At 49.0% G+C, this 22,734-nt stretch overlaps 1 protein-coding gene across 1 annotated transcript in view; it reads left to right on the forward strand.

The window, feature by feature from the left end:
• The first annotated feature begins 276 nt into the window (after positions 1-276).
• SHMT1 (serine hydroxymethyltransferase 1) overlaps positions 277-22,734 on the forward strand; it is an 80,708-nt gene continuing 58,250 nt past the window's right edge. Inside the window, exons 1-6 of the mRNA XM_068117583.2 lie at positions 277-504; positions 14,293-14,395; positions 18,485-18,630; positions 18,941-19,056; positions 19,148-19,308; positions 19,460-19,541. Coding sequence (XP_067973684.2) covers positions 14,315-14,395; positions 18,485-18,630; positions 18,941-19,056; positions 19,148-19,308; positions 19,460-19,541 — 586 coding nt within the window. The 5' untranslated portion in view covers positions 277-504; positions 14,293-14,314. The remainder of the gene's footprint in view (positions 505-14,292; positions 14,396-18,484; positions 18,631-18,940; positions 19,057-19,147; positions 19,309-19,459; positions 19,542-22,734) is intronic.

Consider the following 22,734-nt stretch of genomic DNA (forward strand, 5'->3'; position numbering starts at 1 on the left):
ACTCGCCATGTACATATATCCAATTATAATTATGGAAATATTATTGTTTTTTAATTATTCCATATGAGTCTTGATTTTAATTCCATTTAAAATAAACGTTTAAAATCACCAACAAAGTATAAAAACACTTCACTTAAATATTTTAATAATTAACAAGCAACTGGTCAAAAGTTGAACGGTTGCGAAATGTCAAGACGTTGCAACCACGTTCAACGTATTGACGTAATGACGCCACGGCATAGCTCGTCTCTCATTGGCTTGCTGAGGAGGTGGTTCATCCCTCTCAACTTCCGCGAATTTTAACTTTCCTGACGTAATGACGTACCTCGGCCTTGGTTTGGTGTTGAGTTGCTGAGTGGGTGGTTTGCTCTTGATTACCTCGCGATTCATCGTCCTGACGTGATGACGTAACGGCGTAGCTCGGCACGTTGGTTTGCTGTTGCCTGAGTCGGTGGTTCGCTCATCGCTCCGCTTGACTGGGCGAGGTTGTTGAAATCTTGAAAGGTAACGGTTTACATTCCAAGTACAACTTTTTGATGCATTTTGTAATTGCGATTTGGTTGTTGGTTATTACTTGCGTTTCGTTGGACCTCATTCTTGTGTTCCACTATTTTAACTTGTTTTTACAAATTTCTGCGTTTCCTGCTGTGCTACCACAAAGGTTTACGTGAAGTGAGGAATTTTCTCGTAATCGGTTGGATTTGGTTATTAATTGCTTTAGTTTGAAACTTTGAAGTGCACGCGGCCTGACGAGTCACGTGACAGGTCTCGGAGACTCGCTGACTAATTTTAAATCCGAGCTTACTCTGGGGGTTCATGGACGGTGCAGGGGAAAGTCCGTGTAAACCAAGTCTCGAGTATGTTAACTCTACAGAGACATGGCGACAGCAAAGTTTGCACCTGGAGAGTACTGTATTTGCCTTTCATAAGCTCATTGTTACTCCCGCCAGGGACTAGGGAGGTGTGTGTGTGTGTGTGTGTGTGTGTGTGTGTGTGTGTGTGTGTGTGTGTGTGTGTGTGTGTGTGTGTGTGTGTGTGTGTGTGTGTGTGTGTGTGTGTGTGTGTGTGTGTGTGTGTGTGTGTGTGTGTGTGTGTAAACAAGATATCTGGAAAAGTTCTGAACGGATTTGGATGAAAGTTGGTGGGATGATTGCCCTTGGGATAAGGAAGAATTGATTAGTTTTTGGTGAAGCTCAGGATATTATTCCAGATCCAGGAATTTTTTGAAGGATTTTTTTTACCATTGGAAGATAGGGCTCATTTTTTTTTTAACATTATCTTCTATATATTCTATATTTAACATTGTGATATGAAAATAGTTTTCATATTTGTTGTAAATGTAGTGTTGTAACTTGTTGTAACTCATGGTTATGCGTTAGAGCGGTGTATTTTGTTAGCAGCGTCGTCTTCAAGGTTCTTTTTTTTTTTCTTCGGATAAAGACATATTCTGTCATTTTAAAACCACCAACGTGTGTATTAGGTTTCCCGTTTCTTAAAATGTATCGCTTGATACGTATAATGCTTTAAAATTGTTTTTTTTTGTTTTGTTTTTTTTACCTCAGAAGAGATATCAACATTTACCTCAGCGAATGTCAATCGCGGTGTCAGTATTTGATGAATTTATAAAGACTTAGGTGACATAAGTGTGACAATCATGTGCACGGGATTCTTCCCAGAAGAATGAGTGGTCGCATTACCTTGTACGACTTAAAATGAGCGAGCTTTGTTTTGACGTTTGGGCCAGTTTTACATGTTGTATCCCAAAGGAATGAAACGAACGTTTTTCTGGCTTACAATTTTATTTGAAGTCACACATGCCTCAAAATACACTCGCTTACATAGAATTGAACGCTGAATCTGAAAATGTAAGTGAAATTGCCTTGTTATTTTTAAACATTATCTTCTATATATTCTAAATATATATCTGTGCAGTGTCTGTCTTGTGTTGTCACTGAACTACTCCCTCAAACTTTTGTGAAATCGTACTATTCCAACTTGACCCACGGCGGGAGTATGCGCTCTACTGAGTGGCGTTCTAGTTACTAAAGGTATGATAGTCAATCTGCAAAACTGCATCACTTACCCCTTCACTTATCCTTCTGCGTACTCCTCTGCGTACCCCTCAATGTACCCCTCGATGTACCCCTCGATGTACCCCTCGATGTACCCCTCGATGTACCCCTCGATGTACCCCTCGATGTACCCCTCGATGTACCCCTCGATGTACCCCTCGATGTACCCCTCGATGTACCCCTCGATGTACTCCTCAAAGTACTCCTCAAAGTACTCCTCAAAGTACTCCTCAAAGTACTCCTCAAAGTACTCCTCAAAGTACTCCTCAATGTACCCCTCAATACAGCAATAACAACATGCATTTTAAAGGCCATTTTCCCTACTAGAGCGGGGGTTAGCCTTGCGGTCCCCATGACGATCTTCTCCATTTTGCCCTATTTTCTGCATCTCTCCTTGTTAACCCCCTTGCCCGCATTTCTTCTTCCACCATCTTTAGCCAAGTCTTTCTCGATCTTCCCTGTCCTCTACTTCCTTCTACATTCATTTCCATCACTCTTCTCAACCAGTCACTTTCATCCTTCCTCAACACATGACCAAACCATCTCAACCTGTTCCTCTTCACAGCCTCAATCACACGCTCTATTCCCATCATCTTTCGCAATTCATCATTTGTCTTCCTCTCTCTCAACGATACTCCGCACATCCACCGAACCATTCGCATTTCCACCCTTTCCAACCTTCGTTGCTGTTCTACGTTCATTACCCATATCTCTCTCCCATAAATCATAACACTTCTCACACATGCAGCATACACCTTTCCCTTCAGCTTCAACGACACTCCCCTCCTCGTCAGCACGCCACTCAGTTCCCGAAACTTCTTCCATGCACATCTCACTCCAGCAACCGTTGCCGAGTCTGATCCACCTTCTCCATTCAGCATGTCTCCGAGGTAGCAAAATGTTTTCACACCTTCCAGCTTCACGCCGTCTCCAAGATCCAACTCAACATTTCCGCCATCTGCAGCTCCCTCTGTGCACACCTTACATTTGAATGTAGCTGCCACACTGGTTAATGACCCTCTCAGACCACTACATTTTTGATGAACCCACTCAGCGCACATTGTACATTGAATGGAGTTCACTCCGACACCCTTCCTACACACAGCACAGGGCCACTTCCCAGTTCTTTCCACCTCACCACATGCTTTACCACTTGCCATCACCTTCGTCTTTCCGATATTCACCTTCAGACCTTTTGTCTCCATACATTCCTTCCACTTGTTCATCTTTTCCTTCAGTCCATCCATACTTTCCGCAATCAACACCAGATCATCTGCATACAACAACTCCCACGGTAAACCCTCCTTTACGTTCTGAGCCAGCACCTCCATCACAGCTACAAATAGTAGTGGACTTAGTTCCGACCCCTGATGCCCTCCCACCTTCACCTCAAACTCACCACTGTTCCCGTCCTTCGTCCTTACAGCTGTGCGCGCTCTTTTGTACATTGCCATCACTACTCTGATCAACCATTCCTCCACTCCTAACTTCCTCAATGCCCATGTCAATACTTTGCGTGGAACCCTATCGAATGCTTTCTCCAGATCAACAAACCCAAGAAACAACTTCTTCCTCTTCTCCATGTACTTCTCCTGCAACTGCCTCACAATGAAAAGCACGTCTGTCGTTCCTCTTCCTGGCATAAATCCAAACTGCATTTCGTCGATCTTCACTTTCTTCCTTATCCTCCTCTCCAACACCCTTTCCAATACCTTCATTCAATGCTCCAATAACTTTATCGCTCGGTACGAGCCACACTCCAGAGGGTCACCTTTCCCCTTGTATAGAGGGACGAGGGTACTCAGTTCCCAAACCACTGGAATGCGGCCTTCTTTCACCACCAGATTACAGATCTCTGTCATTCTCTTCACACCCCAACTTCCTGCTGCCTTCAACATATCTCACACAATTTCCGTCGACCCTCCCGCTTTTCTACCCTTCATTGCTTTTATCGCTTCCTCAACTTCCTTCTCAGTTATCTTCTCTGCCGGTCCTAAAACTGGGTTACTCTCTATGTTGCCATCCCATTCATTCTCTGTATTCAACAGCATTTCCATATATCTTTTCCATCTTCCTTTAATTCCATCTGGGTCGACAACGATTTGTCCCACTTCATCCTTCAAGCAACTCACCCCCATCACATCACACCTCTCTTTCGCTATCTGCTTTGCAATCCTGAATACTGCTTTCTGACCCTCTTCCGAATCCAAGCGTTCTCCAAACATTTTCCTACATGCCTCCTGCGCCTTTGCTACCTCTTTCTTTGCAGCCTTCCTGGCTGCCTTATAACTTTCATGCTCTGCTGTTTCTGCTCCCGTACCCTCCGCCTTCTGCCACTCCTTGAACTTCTTCCTCTTCTCGTCAATCCTCTTTCCAACTTCATCATCCCACCACCATGTTTCCGAGTGGTCCTTTTGTCCATCCACATACCTCACCAACGGCTCCCAACAGACTAGCTTTCATTGACATCCAACCACTTTCAAGCTCAACCACATCATCCTCGACCCTACTCAGCCTCTCTTTTAATGCCTCCCTTACTGTCACCTCTTTCAACCTCCACACCTTCATTCTCGGTTGGTACTTCACCCGCCGAGCTCTCCTCGCACCTTTCACCCTTATGTCGCAGACAACCAAGTGGTGCTGTGAAACAGCCTCCTCCCCCGGGATCACCTTTGTGTCCCGGAGGTGCCCCCTATCTCACCTACGCACCATCAGGTAGTCAACAGTTGTCGTCGACCCACCTGACGTGTATGTAACAAGCTTATTATCCTCTTTCTGGAACTGAGTATTACAAATCAACAAAGCAGCTCCATCAGCAAACTCCAAAATCCTTTCACCTTCATTTCTCACACCATATCCGTAACCCCCATGAACTCCGTCAAAACCATCCATACTCCTTCCCACATGTCCATTTAGGTCTCCTCCTACCACAACAACTTCCTCATCTTTCACGTTTTCCATCAGCTTCTCTATCGCACACCAGAACTTGTCCTTCTCTTCATCGCTTCGACCAACCTGCGGAGCATATCCCGAGATGACGTTCACCAAGAGCTTTCCAATCATCATTTTCACCATCATCAACCTTTCACTCACTCTGGTCACACTCACCACACTGTCTACAAACTCCTCAGAAAACAGGACACCAACTAGTCCAGGCCCTGCCATAGAGACAGGGCCGGCGCTACCATTACGCCAACTAGGCAGCCGCCTAGGGCGCAGACAACAGAGGGGCGCATTACTGAACTTGTAGCAATAGCTCGAAGACTTCCAAAGTCTATGCTGCCACAAGAAGTACTTCTCTTTATACAACAACAAAAACTCCTGGATAATGTGCCTAATGTTTCCGTTGCTTTGAGGATCCTTCTCACACTTCCAGTATCAGTGGCAAGTGGTGAACGTAGTTTCTCAAAGCTCAAAGTTATAAAAACTTACATACGCTCTTCAATGTTGGAAAAGAGACTAGTTGGCTTGGCAACTATATCAATTGAACATGCCCAGGCATCAGCACCTGATCTGGTTGAATTGTGACAAAATTTGCAAAGGAAAAGGCACGCAAAGTGAGATGTTGATGTGTCTGAAATTGAAACTTTTATGAGACATTTTAAACTCTGTTTGTCTGTTTTTTTGTTTGTTTCTCTGTCCGACTGTAAGCTAAATATTGTGGTAACATGACGGGTTGGTTATGCCAAGTATCCTTAAATGGGATATTGTGGCGGACACGAAAGCACTGACGTGGTGACATCACCCCGCACACCAAGTGGGGATGGGCCACGCCAGGGAGAGAGGTGTGGCCTCACGATATACACGGGGCGCGCAGCCCTGAGCAGCTTAGTGCTGCAGTTTGAGTACTTTCAATAAAGACTCTTTTATGAACCGCGTTGTCCGCTTGCTCCTTGCGTAAGCATTAGTGCGCGCAGCATCGCGCTTTATATGGTGACCTCGACGTTGGATCTGCCGTAGCGATCCTTCCGAACACGACACCATTGCAATGGCAAACGACAAGGCAATGGCGATTAAACTTCCCGAATTTTGGGAGGCCCAGGCCGAAGTCTGGTTCGTTCAAGCCGAAGCCCAATTTCAGCTTCGGCGCCTCACCGGCGACGACACGCGCTACTGCCACGTCGTCGCCTCCCTCGGGCCCGGCACGGCCGCTCGAGTTGTGTCCGTCCTTCGCCACCCACCGGACGGCCACAAGTACGAGGCACTCAAGCGGCTACTCCTAGCCACGTTCGGCCTCACGGACGACGCACGGGCCGACCGCCTCCTGGATCTCCCCGGGCTCGGCGACACGCGCCCGTCCGTCCGAATGGACAATATGCTGTCACTGTTGGGCGACGAAGCCCCCGGTTCTCTATTCCGGGCGCTTTTCCATCGCCAACTTCCAGCGCAGGTTCGCCTCGCGTTGGCCGGGACCGGGCGAACGGAACCCCGAGCATTGGCAGCCGAGGCGGACAGTACTTTGCGGCCGTCATGGACCTCGAGGCTGATGCTGCTGATGATGCTGATCCACAGCATCAGCTTACACAGCATACGCACTACGCAGCATGCTGATACGCCCCTCGTGACCGCCGCCACGCCCCGCCCACCGCCGCGGCGAAAACCGCCACCGCGGGGAAAACCGCCAACTCCACCGGCCTGGCGGAGCCAGCCACACTCCTCCAGCTCCACCACCTGGTGCTGGTTCCACACCAAGTTTGGCCACGAGGCTCGGCAATGTCATCCGCCATGCTCCTTCAACAGGTCGGGAAACGCCCGGGCCGGCGCTCAATAGTGGCGATGAGCGCCGGCCGTTCGAGCAGCCTGCTGTTCATAACGGACACCTTATCCGGGCGCCGTTACCTGTGCGACACGGGAGCGCAGGTGAATGTCGTTCCCGCCGGTACGTCAGACAAGCACGCCGTGGGTGGGGGCCCCGCGCTGCTTGCCGCGAACGGGACGCCCATCCGTACGTACGGAAAACGCTGCCTCTCTCTGCGGTTCGGAGGGCAGGTTTTCCGATGGACGTTCGTCACCGCCGACGTGCCCATGGCACTGCTTGGCGTGGACTTCCTGTGCGCTCATGGGCTCCTGGTCGACGTAAAGCGCAGACGTCTTGTCCAGGCCGAGACGTTCAGCTCGCTCGCTTGTGCGCTGCCCAGCTCGTCGAGCAGCTCAACGAGCGGCTTGCCAAGCGGCTTGCCGAACGGTTCGGTTCCGGCCACGTTGATCTGTACGCTTCCGGCAGCGGACGCATTCACCCGCCTCCTCGCCGGCTTCCCGGCCCTCACGCGGCCCACCTTCTCGGCGGGGGCCGTCAAGCACGGGGTGGCCCATCACATCCCCACCGTCGGGCCACCGGTCTACGCCCGGGCACGCCGCCTCGAGCCGACGAAGCTGGCGGTGGCAAAAGCGGCGTTCGCTACCCTGGAGCGACTCGGCATCGTTCGGCGCTCAGAGAGCGCTTGGGCGTCGCCGCTGCACATCGTGCCGAAGCCCGGCGGGGGATGGCGACCGTGCGGGGACTATCGCCGTCTCAATGACGCCACCACTCCCGACCGCTACCCCGTCCCCCACATTCAGGACTTTTCAGCCCGTTTGGCGGGCATGTCCTTCTTCTCGAAGGTGGACCTCATACGCGGCTACCATCAGGTCCCCGTCAGGCCGGAGGACGTCCCGAAGATGGCGGTCATCACGCCATTCGGAATCTTCGAGTTCCTGCGGATGCCCTTCGGTCTGAAGAATGCAGCTCAGGCGTTCCAGCGACTGATGGACAGCGTCCTGCGCGACTTGGATTTTGTCTACGTCTACCTGGACGATATCCTCGTCGCCAGCACGTCCCGCGAAGAGCACCTACGCCACCTCCGCACGCTCTTCGAACGCCTGGGCCAGCATGGCCTGATTGTGAACCCCGCAAAGTGCCGGTTCGGCGCCGCTGTAATCGATTTTCTGGGGCACCGTGTCATCAGGCACGGAGCCGTCCCCCTGCCGGCCAAGGTGGAGGCGGTGAAGGGGTTTCCGCGCCCCCGCACGATCAGAGGGCTGCAGGAGTTCCTGGGCATGGTGAACTTTTACCATCGGTTCCTGCCCCGTATCGCCCAGCTCCTGCGCCCCCTGCACGAAGCTCTCCGAGGTAAGCCGGGCAAAGGCGACGTTACCTGGACCGAGCAGATGGACATGGCGTTCACGGGCGCGAAGCTCGCCTTGGCTAACGCCACGATGCTCGCGCACCCGGCGCCCGATGCACCGATCGCCCTCACCACCGACGCCTCGGAATACGCGGTGGGCGCGGTGCATGAGCAATGGGTGTGTGGAGCTTGGCAACCGCTGGCGTTCTTTAGCCGGCAGCTTCGCCCGCCCGAACGCCGTTACAGTACCTTCGACCGCGAGTTGCTCGGGCTTCACTTGGCGGTCAGGCACTTCCGCCATCTGCTCGAGGGCCGTGCGTTCACGGCCTTCGTCGACCACAAGCCGCTGATCTTCGCGATGGGCAAGGTCACCGAGCCGTGGTTGGCCCGGCAGCAGCGTCACCTCTCGGCCGTGTCCGAGTACACGACGGACATCCGGCACGTCGCTGGGAAGGACAACCCGGTGGTGGATTGCCTTTCCCGGGCTGTCGCCCACGCAGTCCACCTCGGCATCGACTATGCCCGGATGGCAGCGGACCAGGCCGCTGACCCCGACGTCCAGGCCTTGCGGACCGCCGTCACGGGCCTCCGCGTCACCGAGGTGCCGTTCGACGGCGCGGGCGCGGGCCCTCTTGTGCGACGTCTCCCTCGGGCGTCCTCGCCCCATCGTGCCCGCGGGCTGGCAGCGCCAGGTGTTTGACGCCATCCACGGCCTGTCCCACCCGGGCGCGAGGGGCCTCCCAAAGGTTCATCGCCGACAAGTTCGTCTGGCATGGCCTCCGGAAGGCCGTCCGCGGCTGGGCTAGGACGTGCCTCGCGTGCCAGCGCGCCAAGGTGCACCGGCACACCCAGGCCCCGTTGGCCCCGGTCACGGTGCCGGAACGGCGGTTTGACCACGTCCACGTGGACCTGGTGGGACCTTTGCCCCCCTCGCGGGGTTTCACCCACGTCCTCACCATGGTGGACCGCACCACCCGGTGGCCGGAGGCCGTGCCCTTGGCGTCGACGACGGCGGCGGATGTCGCGCAGGCTTTCATCGCCACCTGGGTCGCCCGGTTCGGCGCCCCCTCAGACATCTCGTCCGACCGCGGCCCCCAGTTCACCTCGGAGCTCTGGGGGGGCGGTCGCGCAGGGGCTCGGGGGTCCGGCTGCACCGAACCACGGCCTACCACCCCCAGGCTAACGGCCTGTGTGAGCGATTTCACCGCTCATTGAAGGCCGCGCTCCGGGCCACCCTCCGCGACGGCGGCTGGGTCGACAGGCTCCCCTGGGTCCTGCTGGGCCTCCGGACGGCGCCCAAGGAGGACCTGCGCGCATCCGCGGCGGAGTTGGTCTTCGGGCAACCGCTGCGGGTGCCGGGCGAGTTCCTCCCCGACTCCACGGCACCATGGTCCGCTGCACAGCAGCGCTCCGCTCTGCAAGAGACCGCCCAGAGGTTCGCCCCGGTGCCAACGGCATGCCACGGGCACCCACCGACGCACGTCGCCCCGGAGCTTCGCACGGCGGAGTACGTCTTCGTCCGCCACGATGCCCACCGGACACCACTGCGGCCCCCGTACGACGGGCCTTACCGCGTGCTGGAGACCGGGGCAAAGCACTTCACCCTGGACATCGGCGGTACTCCTGACCGCGTTTCTGTAGACCGCCTCAAGCCGGCCCACCTCGACGTGGACCATCCACCGCCAGTGGCCCGACCCCTGCGTCGGGGCCGCCCCCCTGCGGGCGGACCCCCGGCACCGCCCAGCCCCGCCGCCACGCCGCCCCCCGGTCCTGCAGCTGGAGGCATCCCAGATGGCATCCCTGCACCCCAGACGCCGCCAGTCGCCAGGGGGCGCTTCGGCCGGGTCATCCGTTTGCCCCGCAAACTGACCCTTCAGGTGCGCGGGGATTCTGGGGGGGCGCGTGTGGCGGACACGAAAGCACTGACGTGGTGACATCACCCCGCACACCAAGTGGGGATGGGCCACGCCAGGGAGAGAGGCGTGGCCTCACGATATACACGGGGCGCGCAGCCCTGAGCAGCTTAGTGCTGCAGTTTGAGTACTTTCAATAAAGACTCTTTTATGAACCGCGTTGTCCGCTTGCTCCTTGCGTAAGCATTAGCGCGCGCAGCATCGCGCTTTAATATATACTTTAAAGGTGTTGTGAAGTAAAAGGTTTGAATGTTGTGTTGCCAATGGCTGAAGTATGCATTATACAGAGTGCCCTTTAGTTCAAAATGATTTGTGTGCCAAAATATTTTATTTTGTATTTGCGAAAGATGATCAAAGATTGATTGTTTAAAAGTTTGATTTTGCATATCTAAAACTTATTGCTCAAACCAAAAACTGTTTTGTTTATCTGTAATTGCCATTCACACACTCATAAAGGGACCACCTTCTTTATTTTGCATTGCAAATTTTGCATTTCCCCTCCAGCTCTCTCTGGGCTCTGCCCCCAAATATTCCTACAGGTCGCACAAGATCTGCCTGCAACCCTCTTATGGTTAAACTGCAAAATCAAGATTCTCTGCTCACCTTCACTCCTTCATTCCTCTTTTCTCCCGCCTCTGGAACAAACTCCCTCACTCTCTTCAATCTCACTCCTCCCTCCAGGTCTTTAAAACAGCTGTTCACCACCATCTCTTATCTTCCCCCATCCAAAACCTTGATCTTTTCTACCCCCGCTAATTTCACCCCAAATCCACTTTTTTGAAATACCAACTTCTTTCCTGGAAGTCCTTGGTGTCCTTGTGTTTTATACTTCTCCAACCCCCCCCCCCCCCTCCCCTTCCCACGCCTCATCCTCCCAAGCCCTCTCCCTCCCACACATCTCCCGATGTCCCTGCTCTCAAATGTTGTGTTTGTGTGCTTCCCTCCCCATCCTGTCTACCGCTCCCTATTTTTATATATTTTGTTTGTGTTTGATTTGTTTGTGTGATAAATGTTAGCTCTTTCACGAGCCTTGATTCTGTATACAAAAAAAAACAAAAAAAAAAAACTAATAATAATAAATAAATAAATAATAAATTTAAAAAAACCACATGTCGTGTCATATTTTTTTAAGTGAAAGCCCATTTGCTCCAAAGCGTGGGGGTAACAGGGCCACTGCCATATTAATGGATATTGCGCCTTTAATATTGGTGCTGTTGGCATCTTACGGTACTTAATCTTGCAATTTAAAATAAATTTAGCAGTTTCAAGTTTTCTGCTTTTTATTTTTTCTACAAAACATCTGTTTTTAATTAATCGACGTTGGCAAATTTTTTTTGGGGGGGGGGGGGGGGGGGGAGGGGATGCAAGTAGGTGGCCTTGCCTAGGGCGCAAAATAGTCTGGCGCCGGCCCTGCATAGAGACCCGTATACATCTCTTTAGGCCTAGAGTTTGACAGTGGATTTGAGTATAGGATACCCCTAGCTTCAAGAATCTGCTAGGTGGAAGTCTGAAATTTGTAGCATAAGCCGGAAAACGGCCATTTTCCAAGATGGCCTCCATAGGGCCATTGCCAAACAAGAACCACATATAAGTTTTGATCTTAATGTAGTAGAGGGATGATTTTAGCGTCTATTTTCAGGTTTTCAGGTATGTCCAACTCAGTGGTGCCATCAAAAAATATTTTAGATGTTGCCTAGTTACCAAAATCCAAGATGGCTGCCACCCAAAGTTCATAAATCATGAAAACTAGTATAACTTTTGATAGAAACACAGTAGATGGATCATTTTTGTTTGTGTCTGTTTCTAGGTTTTCAGGTATGCCCAACACCGTAGTGCTATAAAAAAATCATTTTGTATGTTGCGGGAGGGCGGTATTTTTAACAAAAATTTGGATGACTTCCTTTAGAATAAATAGGAGGGAAGAAACAACAACAACACACTTAACCAGAAGTGAAAAATCACTGATAATGGACCTGATATAATGCATGCATAACATAATTTAAGGTATTTATATCAATAGTATTTCAACAATTTGACATAACATTTCATCTTTTGAGTGTTTGTATCATATTTTTAAGGAAAATTGACACATTTACATATTACCTCCGCTATGGCACATTCTATCTGGAATCAACAAAACTCCTAGAAGCAACTCATCCTGAGGTTTTTCGGCGGTTCATGAGTAGTCAGTTTGTCGTGAAGGATCAAGCTGCTGGCTATTTCAATGCTGTTGCTCCAGATATGAAGCTGGAACAATCAATACAGAGATCATCAAAGAGTGATGGTGGCATTGTTGGTCAGACAAGAAATCTGGCAATCATGGTTGAGTGGCAACTTATATTCCATGAAATTCTTCTTATCTCAAACATTTTCAGGGAGATGATGAATGATGTGTCAATGAATCACAGCGAATCAAGAGTTCATTATGAACTCACTGGTCGCAAAGCTGATCAGCTCAACAGAAATGTAGCAAGACTTCTTGAGTATGTAAGAGATAGAGGCAATCCTTACATCATTGAGGTTCCAGTTGTCAAGCTCCACAACCTCATAACAAAGCAGCTGGCAGATGATGAAGTAGCAGTGCGGCTGCTTCAGATACAAACAAATGGAGATCGATTGATTGGTCAGGGAATTCCGGAAGGAGCGGTTTCTGCAGAAGACGAAAAAGCTCTCCTTCACCATATCAAAAGGAAACCTGCCACAAATGGACTACAAAGCTCCCTCCGAAACAACTACTTCTTCTGTTACAGTTTCCCCCACAATGATGGCAGCAGCTCAGCGTGACATTGAGATTGTGAAAGGGCGGGGCATGGCACTCAACTGTATCTATGGCCATGATATCCTCCCCATTTCAGCAATATTTGAAGGTGACCTCCCCTCCAAACCAAACAAGAGTGCACTGATTGCTGATCTTGAGAAATATCTAATGGATGATGACATGCATCTAGTTCCTCAATAAAACAGTGTGTTCCTTACTTATTTGACTGATCTTTGATTTTGGTCATTTCTATAAAAAATTTCATGATTGATGAATTTAGGTGGTGAACATGTTGGGTTTTGGTGATGAGGCAACATCTAAAATATTTTTTTATGGCACCACTGAGTTGGACATACCTGAAAACCTAGAAACAGACACAAAAATGATCCATCTACTATGTGTCTATCAAAAGTTATACTAGTTTTCATGATTTATGAACTTTGGGTGGCAGCCATCTTGGATTTTGGTAACTAGGCAACATCTAAAATATTTTTTATGGCACCACTGAGTTGGACATACCTGAAAACCTGAAAATAGACGCTAAAATCATCCCTCTACTACATTTATATCAAAACTTATATGTGGTTCTTGTTTGGCAATGGCCCCATGGAGGCCATCTTGGAAAATGGCCGTTTTCCGGCTTATGCTACAAATTTCAGACTTCCACCTAGTAGATTCTTGAAGCTAGGGGTATCCTATACTCAAATCCACTGTCAAACTCTAGGCCTAAAGAGATGTATACGGGTCTCTATGGCAGGGCCAGGACTAAACGCCATTCACGCCCTCCAGGCACCCTTGCCACATAAACTTGTATTTCTGTCCCTGCCTACCCTTCACCATTCTCACACCACTTCCCTTCCATCTCGTCTCTTGCACACAACATATGTCCACTCTTCTTCTGACCAATACTTCCACCACTTCTCCTGATCTCCCTGTCATTGTCCCTACATTCCATGTCCCAAACCTGAGAAACCGATCTCCACTTCGGGCTGTACCCTGCCCATATGTAGTTGTAATTGTCATGTACCCCTCAATGTACCCCTCAATGTACTCCTCAAAGTACCCGTCCACCTTACCCCGTCCCGTCCGCCTTACCCCGTCCCGTCCGCCTTACCCCGTCCCGTCCGCCTTACCCCCTCTGCCCCCTCCTCCGTGTAACCCTCCCGCATACTCCTGCACATACCCCTCGACATACCCCTTCGCTTACCCCTCCACGTACCTCAACATAGGCCCCTCTTCCCCTCCCTACACACACACACACACACACACACACACACACACACACACACACACACACACACACACACTCACATTAGTGGTCAACCTTACCCTTTCCTTTCTCCCTTCAAATCACCACCTCCCTTTTCATGACTGTAAATTTTCCCCCTCTTTTTGATTTTAGCATGTTTTAAAATGAATTTTCTTTCACTTACCTACTATTACAGGTTGATACCTGCTTTTGTTACCATGGAGAGTCATGGAGACACCGTCATGTGGAGCAGACACAACGCCATGCTGCAGCAGCCTTTGTCTGAAAATGACTCTGAGGTGAAATTTTATATTCATAGTGAATGTAGTTATTTCATTTTTTTACCATGTTAATGGAAAGGCCATGTGAGTTTTACCAGTGTGTCATGGGATACCTGAAAATAGGGATGGGGGAGGGAGTGGAGGGGGCAAAAGAGCACTGTATACAAAAAAGAAATTGTAAGAAAACGTTTGAAAGTTTCAAGAAACTTCAGGCGAAAGTAACCGTGTCTCACTCCAGTCCAATCAAGTACCTTTATTGGGCAAAGATCCGGCCACTTAGATTTGTGATAACATCTGGAGTCTGGAGTGTCCTTCCCAACTGGCTTTGAGATCTTCGTTCTGAGGACTTCAATGCCAGTTTGGAGTCCAGATAGTAGCCACCTATGATTTTTGTGTAACATACATGCCATGAATCGATCAAAAGCAGTCGGGCCTTCGGTTTCACAAAACGCTTGCCGTCTGGCGAATTTGTGCAAGAGGAATTATCTTGCACGATACCCACGTGTTCGGAATTGGAGAATCGCTGACATTGCTGACATTTCATCGCTGACATTTCAGTCAATCGCTGACATCGCTGACAATCGCTGACATTGCTGACATTTCAGCGATGACTCCATCTACATCTCACTGTCTGATAATATGGACCAACTTCTATCTACCCATCCCAACTCTCTCTTCCTCATATGTGGTGATTTCAATTGTCACCATGCCAGTTGGCTGGGTGTGGGTACCTCTCTCACCAGCCATGGCTCTTCAGCAAAGGACTTCTGCGACTCACTGGGACTGACACAATCTGTCAATTTCCCGACCCGGATCTCAGTCAACGGAGCATCTTCTCTTCTGGATTTGGTTATGACAAACTTCCCTGAAAATGTCTGCTGCTCTTCTTCTGCTCCAATCGGCTCATCTGATCATGTGCTTGTCAAAGTGGACATCTCTCTGACCATTCTCAGAGAGCCTCCTCAGCGTCGACGAGTCTGGCATTTCACTCAGGCCAACTGGCACGGTCTTCAAGCAGCCATCAATCATCTGGACTGGTCTCCCATCTCTACCGCCTCTGACATCAACTCATCCTGGGAATTCTTTCAAAGTAAATTGCTCTCTCTCATGCACAGATTTATACCATCTCGTCTTCAGTTGTCATACCCTTCCTCCCGTCCATGGTACACGGAATCTTGTGGTGAGGCTGTTGCCCTGAAACAACTTGCTTTCGTCTCCTGGAAAGTAAATCCAACGGAAGGAAATCTCATTTCCTTTCACAAAGCCCGAAACAAGTGTGTGTCCACCCTCAGGAGAGCCAGGAAACAATATCTCACCATTCTCAAGACCGAACTCTCTTATCTGTCTCCCTCTTCCAAATCCTGGTGGCGTCTGGTCAAATCTGTTTCTGGTGTTTGTTCCCCCTCCATCCCCTCCCTCACCTCAAACGGCTTAACGGCTGACTCCGCACGTGAAAAAGCTGAATGCCTCAACTCTGTGTTTGCCTCTAAATCTTGTGTCCCAAACCCATCCCTCTCTGTACCCACCGTACCCAGTCGTACCCAGCTGCTCCTGGACTCTGTGTCCTTTCCTCCTGATAAGGTGGAAAAGTTTCTGTCAACCCTCGACTCTGATTCTGCAACTGGTCCTGACGGCATCAGCCCACGGGTCCTAAAATCATGTTCTTCTGCTCTTTCACTCCCTCTTTCTGTTCTCTTCACCCTCTCTTTTTCTCAAGGTCATCTGCCATCTGCTTGGAAATCAGCCAACATCACCGCTTTGCACAAAAAAGGTGCAAAAACAGATCCCAGCAACTACAGACCAATCAGCCTTCTCCCAATTATCAGCAAAGTCATGGAATCCATCATTGCTTCAGATATTAAATCTTTCCTCTTCTCCAATGGCTTGATCTCTGATCATCAATTTGGTTTCAGACCTGGTCACTCTACTCTGGACATGCTGCTTCTGCTTTCTCAACAATGGATGGAGGTCCTCAACGCTAAACAGGAAATTAGAGCTGTCTCCCTTGACATTTCACGTGCCTTCGATACGGTCTGGCACCCTGCTCTGCTCTTCAAACTCTCCTCCTTTGGTATCCATGGAAATCTCCACGCATGGCTGGCGGACTTCCTCTCTGGTCGTAGTCAACGTGTGGCCCTGAATGGGTTTCTCTCATCTCCTCTTCCTGTTCAGGCTGGAGTTCCCCAAGGTAGTGTTCTGGGCCCTGTGCTTTTTCTGGTCTTCATCAATGATCTCTCTGACTCTCTTGAAAATCCTCTCTATCTCTTTGCTGACGACTCTACTCTCTGTCGCTCCATTCCTCATCCCTCAGATCGGCAGTCTGCAGCCTCCTCACTCTCTGCAGACCTGGACAAAATCACAGACTGGTCAAACAAGTGGAACATGTCTTTCAATCCTGACAAATCTCACACTCTTACAATGTCTCTCCGAAAGGACCGACTGGACAACCCTCCCATCTACTTTCTCAACAATCCTCTCCAAGAAGTTCTGTCGCTCAAGCTTTTGGGTCTCACTATCTGCCATGATCTTTCTTGGGAAAACCACATTTCCAAGCTGGCCTCCAAAGCCAGTCGCCGACTGGGCATCCTCCGTCGTGCGAAGTCCTTCCTTGGCACACCTGAGCTCCTCACCACATACAAGGCTTTCATCCGCAGCTCAATGGAATACTTTTCCCCCCTCTGGGCTGGTGCTCCTGCCTCACACCTTGCTCGGCTTCACGCTGTTGAGGCCAAAGCTTTCAGAATCATTGGAATCTCCTGCGATGTAGTCAACGCCGAGGGCCTTTCACTCACTCACCGCAGGCAGGTTGGTGGTCTTTCTGTCTTCTACCGACTCCTCTCCGGCCTTGCTCCCCCAGCTCTCTCTGTGCTCTGTCCCCCCAATATTCCTTCAGGTCGCACAAGATCTGCCTGCAACCCTCTTATGGTTAAACTGCCAAAGTCTAGGCTCTCTGCTCACCTTCACTCTTTCATTCCCCTTTTCTCCCGCCTCTGGAACAAACTCCCCCACTCCCTTCAATCCCACTCCTCCCTCCAGGTCTTTAAAACAGCTGTTCACCACCATCTCTTATCTTCCCCCATCGAAAACCTTGATCTTTTCTACCCCCCGGTAATTCACCCCAGAGTCCTTGCAGTGTTCATATGTTTTAATCCTCTCCCACCTCCCCCCAAGTCCTCCCGATGTCCCTGCTCTCAAATGTTGTGTTTGTGTCCTTCCCCCTCTTCCCCCTCTCTTTTGTGTCCTTCCCCCTCTCTCCCCATCTTGTCTGCCGCTCCCCTTGTTTTTTGTGTTTTGTGTGTCGGTTTGTCTTTTTGTGTGATTAATGTTTGCTCTTTCACGAGCCTCGATCTTGTATACAAAAAAAAAAAAAAAAAATTGACTCTTTCGCCATTTTTGTCCTGATTAAAGATGGTCGTCGTGCCAAAAGTATGAACGACGTCTCTTCATTGGATGGAAAAGTTTGTTGCTCTGATGAGTAAGATTGCCCAAAGCAAACTTCTCCTTTATAAATGTGAAAGGTTTCGCTGCTTCATCTTGGCACTGTTTGATGAAGTCACCCTATCAGTCAAGGCCATGCTGGCGGTGCAGTTCACACTGTTTCTGATGGTATAGCTTGAGCTGGCAGTTTATTTTAATGTATCATCTATCATCTATACATATCATGTAATGGTCTAATACTATCTGTCTGTAAAAAATATTAACTAGTTCCATCAAATTAATCCAAATGTACAGGAAAATTTTGATTATGATTTTTTTTTTTCAATTCGATAAAATTGAACCGTGCGGTGTATAAGCAACAGACTACTGGCTTCATTGCTCCTGAATATTTTTTTTTCTTCTTTGCTCTTATGAAATATATAACATATCATGGGCTTCTGCTAGTTTTCCGTAATTATACATCCATGCAGGAACATCCATGCAGGAAGTCTGAAAATGAGTGGTGCTTTCATCAAAATAAATAAATAAACAAATGTCCTTCGGAAATATTCCAAATTTACAGTTTGACCAAAACCACTTCCACACACAGTTCAAGTAGGTAATAAAAAAGCTATTTGTAATCTTTAATCCCATTCCTGGTGTCCTGTCTTTGTTTCCTGTGTTTTCCAGGTTTATGAGATTATCTGCAAGGAGAGAAAGAGGCAACGCTGTGGCCTTGAACTCATCGCGTCGGAAAATTTTGCCAGCCGCGCGGTTCTCGAATCGTTAAGCTCGTGTGTCCATAACAAGTACTCGGAAGGGTACCCCGGTGCTCGGTGAGCTGTGTGTCCTCGTCGTGCATTCTACCGCCTGTGGTTTGCCTGCTTTCGATACATGACGTAGTTACTTCATCTTTGAATGATGGCTGTGTCATTGGTGGAAACCACCCACTGCACATTCATCTTCATCGATTAGATGTTCTACTCGTACAACTGATCATTTAATTTCTACCTTGCTCTTCTCTCTTTCCTCAGTCTCTATTTATTAATTAATTAATTAATTTATTCCCTCTGATCACACATATCACTTTTTATTTATTTATTATTTTGTTTTCCCTCTCATCTTGAACACCATTCTGTACTGCAGGTATTACGGTGGCACAAAGTTTGTGGATGAATTGGAGAGGTTGTGCCAGAAACGTGCTCTGGACCTCTACGGACTGAAGGCGGAAGAGTGGGGTGTCAACGTGCAGTCTTACTCGGGTAATAAGCCATTGGGACACCAGGTTCTCTTCGACAATGAAGCCTTGAAGCTTGGGTGACGCGAGCTGAAAAGTCTGTTTTTCATCCGCAGGGAGTCCAGCTAATTTTGCGGTGTACACCGCATTGGCCGAGCCACACGGCCGCATCATGGGCCTGGACCTTCCCGACGGAGGGCACCTCAGCCACGGCTTTATGACCGAAAAGAAGCGAGTCTCCGCCACGTCCATCTTTTTTGAGTCGATGCCATACAAAGTGAGCGGGATTGGTGTGAAAACTGCATGATTCACTCACGTTTTAGCAATATTGGTTGATGTGTTTGGTGGTTGCAAAGCAAATAAGATACGGCACAAAGCATGCACGTAGGGGAGGCCGGATCTCTTATTTATTCACTGTTCATGTGCAGGTACTTCCCACGAACGGTCTCATCGATTACGATCAGCTGCAGAAGAATGCCCGGATCTTCCACCCGAAGATCATTGTCGCCGGTCAGCTTTCGATTTTTCTTTCCACGGCATTTCAACGTTGTACGTCGAGCGCGAACCGAGCATTCATCAGTACAGGATCTTCATTAGGGGCTACCCTTTCCTCGATCATATTTTTAGACAATCTTTGGAGAACGTTTACCACGGTTCATTGCTGATTATGTATTTTTGCTATCTCGTATGGCAGTGTCCAAATTAATATTTTGGTAGCATGTTACCTTTAAAGTCACGTATTCTTTAATAGGGTTTTCATATTCTGGGGCAAAATTGGCATTGAGGCTGAGGTTTGGGCTTTTGAACCAGGCCGGATATGCTCAGGTGTTTGACCTGTTCCATTCCTACCTGCGATCTTTTTCTACCCACGTTAACGTTACTCACTTCCACATCTCTAACCTTCAGGTTATCATCTTCCTTTCTTTCTCTGTCTCTCTATCTTCCGAATTGTTCATCTACCTGCATGATTGTGTCTGGTTATTTACCTGCCAACTCACTTGTTGGTATATTCAGCTTGCCATAATCTTTCTCTTCCCCAAGCCAAGATTTTATCTTACTATAATTCCCCAAATGTCCGTATGTCTGTCTGTCTGTCCGTCCCTTCCCACGTACCGCAAAAACGGCTGAACCGATCGCAACAATATTTTGGGTGGGTAATCCTTGGACCCCATGGAGTAAAATAGGCTATATTGTTTTTCCAATTTCAGCTTTGGTCTCCAGCATTTTCAGGATTAGACTCACGCATAACGTTATTGTCCCGAGTACCGCAAAAACGGCTGAACCGATCGCAACCATTTCCTGGAACCCCTGCAGTAAAATCCTACGATAATTCACCAAAATGAACATGACATGAAAGTTAAAAACGGCTGAACAGTATTTCATGAACATTTCATTGCGGAATTGAGGAAAATCCTGATGAATTACGAACCGTTCACGAATCCGGAAGTGGACAGATGACGGCAATGAGCTGGTTTGATAATATCCCAATAAAACCGTCATTTAAAACAGTATTTTGTTGAAGTATCAATTGAAAGGTTGATGATGGTGAGAATGATGATTGGAAAGCTCTTGGTGAACGTCATCTCGGGATATGCTCCGCAGTTCGGTTGGAGCGATGAAGAGAAGGACAAGTTCTGGTTTGCAATAGGGAAGCTGATGGAAAACATAAAAGATGAGGAAGTTGTTGTGGTAGGAGGAGACCTAAATGGACATGTGGGAAGGAGTATGGATGGTTTTGAGGAAGCTCATGGGGGGTTACGGATATGGTGTGAGGAATGGAGACCGTGAAAGGATTTTGGAGTTTGCTGATGGGGGTTATGGTTGCTGATTTTGGAGGGTTGTTGATTTGCAATACTCAGTTCCTGAAAGAAGATAATAAGCTTGTTACATACACGTCAGGTGGGTCGACGACAACCGTTGACTACCTGATGGTGCGTAGGCGAGATAGGGGGCACCTCCGGGACACAAAGGTGACCCCGGGGGAGGAGGCTGTTTCACAGCACCACTTGGTCATCTGCGACATAAGCGTGAAAGATGGGAGGAGAGCTCGGCAGGTGAAGTTCCAACCGAGAATAAAGGTGTGGAGGTTGAAAGAGGTGACAGTGAGGGAGGCATCAAAAGAGAGGCTGAGTATGGCAGAGGATGATGTGGTTGAGCTTGAAAGTGGTTGGAAGTCAATGAAAGATAGTCTGTTGGGAGCCATTGGTGAGGTATGTGGTTGGACCAAAGGACCACCAAGGCACTCGGAAACGTGGTGGTGGGATGATGAAGTGGGAAAGAGGATTGACGAGAAGAGGAAGAAGTTCAAGGAGTGGAAGAAGTTGAAGGGCACGGGGGCAGAATAGGCAGAGCATGAAAGTTATAAGGCTGCAAAGAAAGAGGTAGCAAAGGCGCAGGAGGCATGTCGGAAAATGTTCGGAGAACGCTTGGATTCGGAAGAGGGTCAGAGAGCGGTATTCAGGATTGCAAAGTAGATAGCGAAAGAGAGGTGTGATGTGATGGGGGTGAGTTGCTTGAAGGATAAAGTGGTACAAATTGTTGTGGACCCAGATGGAACTAAAGGAAGATGGAAGAGATATATGGAAATGCTGTTGAATGCGGAGAATAAATGGGATGGCAACATAGAGAGTAACCCAGTTTTAGGACCGGCAGAGCAGATAACTGAGAAGGAAGTTGAGGAAGCGATAAAAGCAATGAAGAGTAGAAAAGCGGGAGGGCCGATGGGAGTTGTGGGAGATATGTTGAAGGCAGCAGGAAGTTGGGGTGTGAAGAGAATGACAGAGATCTGTAATCTGGTGGTGAAAGAAGGCCGCATTCCAGTGGATTGAGAACTGAGTACCCTCGTCCCTCTATACAAGGGGAAAGGTGACCCTCTGGACTGTGGCTCGTATTGAGCGATAAAGTTATTGGAGCATGGAATGAAGGTATTGGAAAGGGTGTTGGAGAGGAGTATAAACAAGAAAGTGAAGATTGACGAAATGCAGTTTGGATTTATGCCAGGAAGAGGAACGACAGACGTGCTTTTTATTTGTAGGGCAGTTGCAGGAGAAGTACATGGAGAAGAGAAAGAAGTTGTTTCTTGGGTTTGTTGATCTGGAGAAAGCATTCGATGGGGTTCCACGCAAATTATTGACATGGGCATTGAGGAAGTTGGGTGTGGAGGAATGGTTGATCAGAGTAGTGATGGGAATGTATGAAAGAGCGGGCACAGCTGTAAGGACGAAGGACGGGAACAGTGGTGAGTTTGAGGTGAAGGTGGGAGTGCATCAGGGGTCGGTACGAAGTCCACTATTATTTGTAGCTGTGATGGAGGTGCTGGCTCGGAATGCAAAGGAGGGTTTACCGTGGGAGTTGTTGTATGCAGATGATCTTGTGTTGATTGCGGAAAGTATGGATGGACTGAAGGAGAAGATGAACAAGTGGAAGGAATGTATGGAGACAAATGGTCTGAAGGTGAATATCGGAAAAACGAAGGTGATGGAAAGTGGTGAGGTGGAAAGAACTGGGAAGTGGCCGTGTGCTGTGTGCAGGAAGGGTGTCGGAGTGAACTCCATTCAACGTACAATGTGCGCTGAGTGGGTTCATCAAAAATGTAGTGGTCTGAGAGGGTCATTAACCAGTGTGGCAGCTACATTCAAGTGCAAGGTGTGCACAGAGGGAGCTGAAGATGGAGGAAATGTTGAGTTGGATTTTGGAGACGGCG

The sequence above is a fragment of the Myxine glutinosa genome, chromosome 5, assembly GCF_964187855.1.
Source record: "Myxine glutinosa chromosome 5, kmMyxGlut1.1, whole genome shotgun sequence".
In the NCBI taxonomy this organism is placed as follows: domain Eukaryota; kingdom Metazoa; phylum Chordata; class Myxini; order Myxiniformes; family Myxinidae; genus Myxine; species Myxine glutinosa.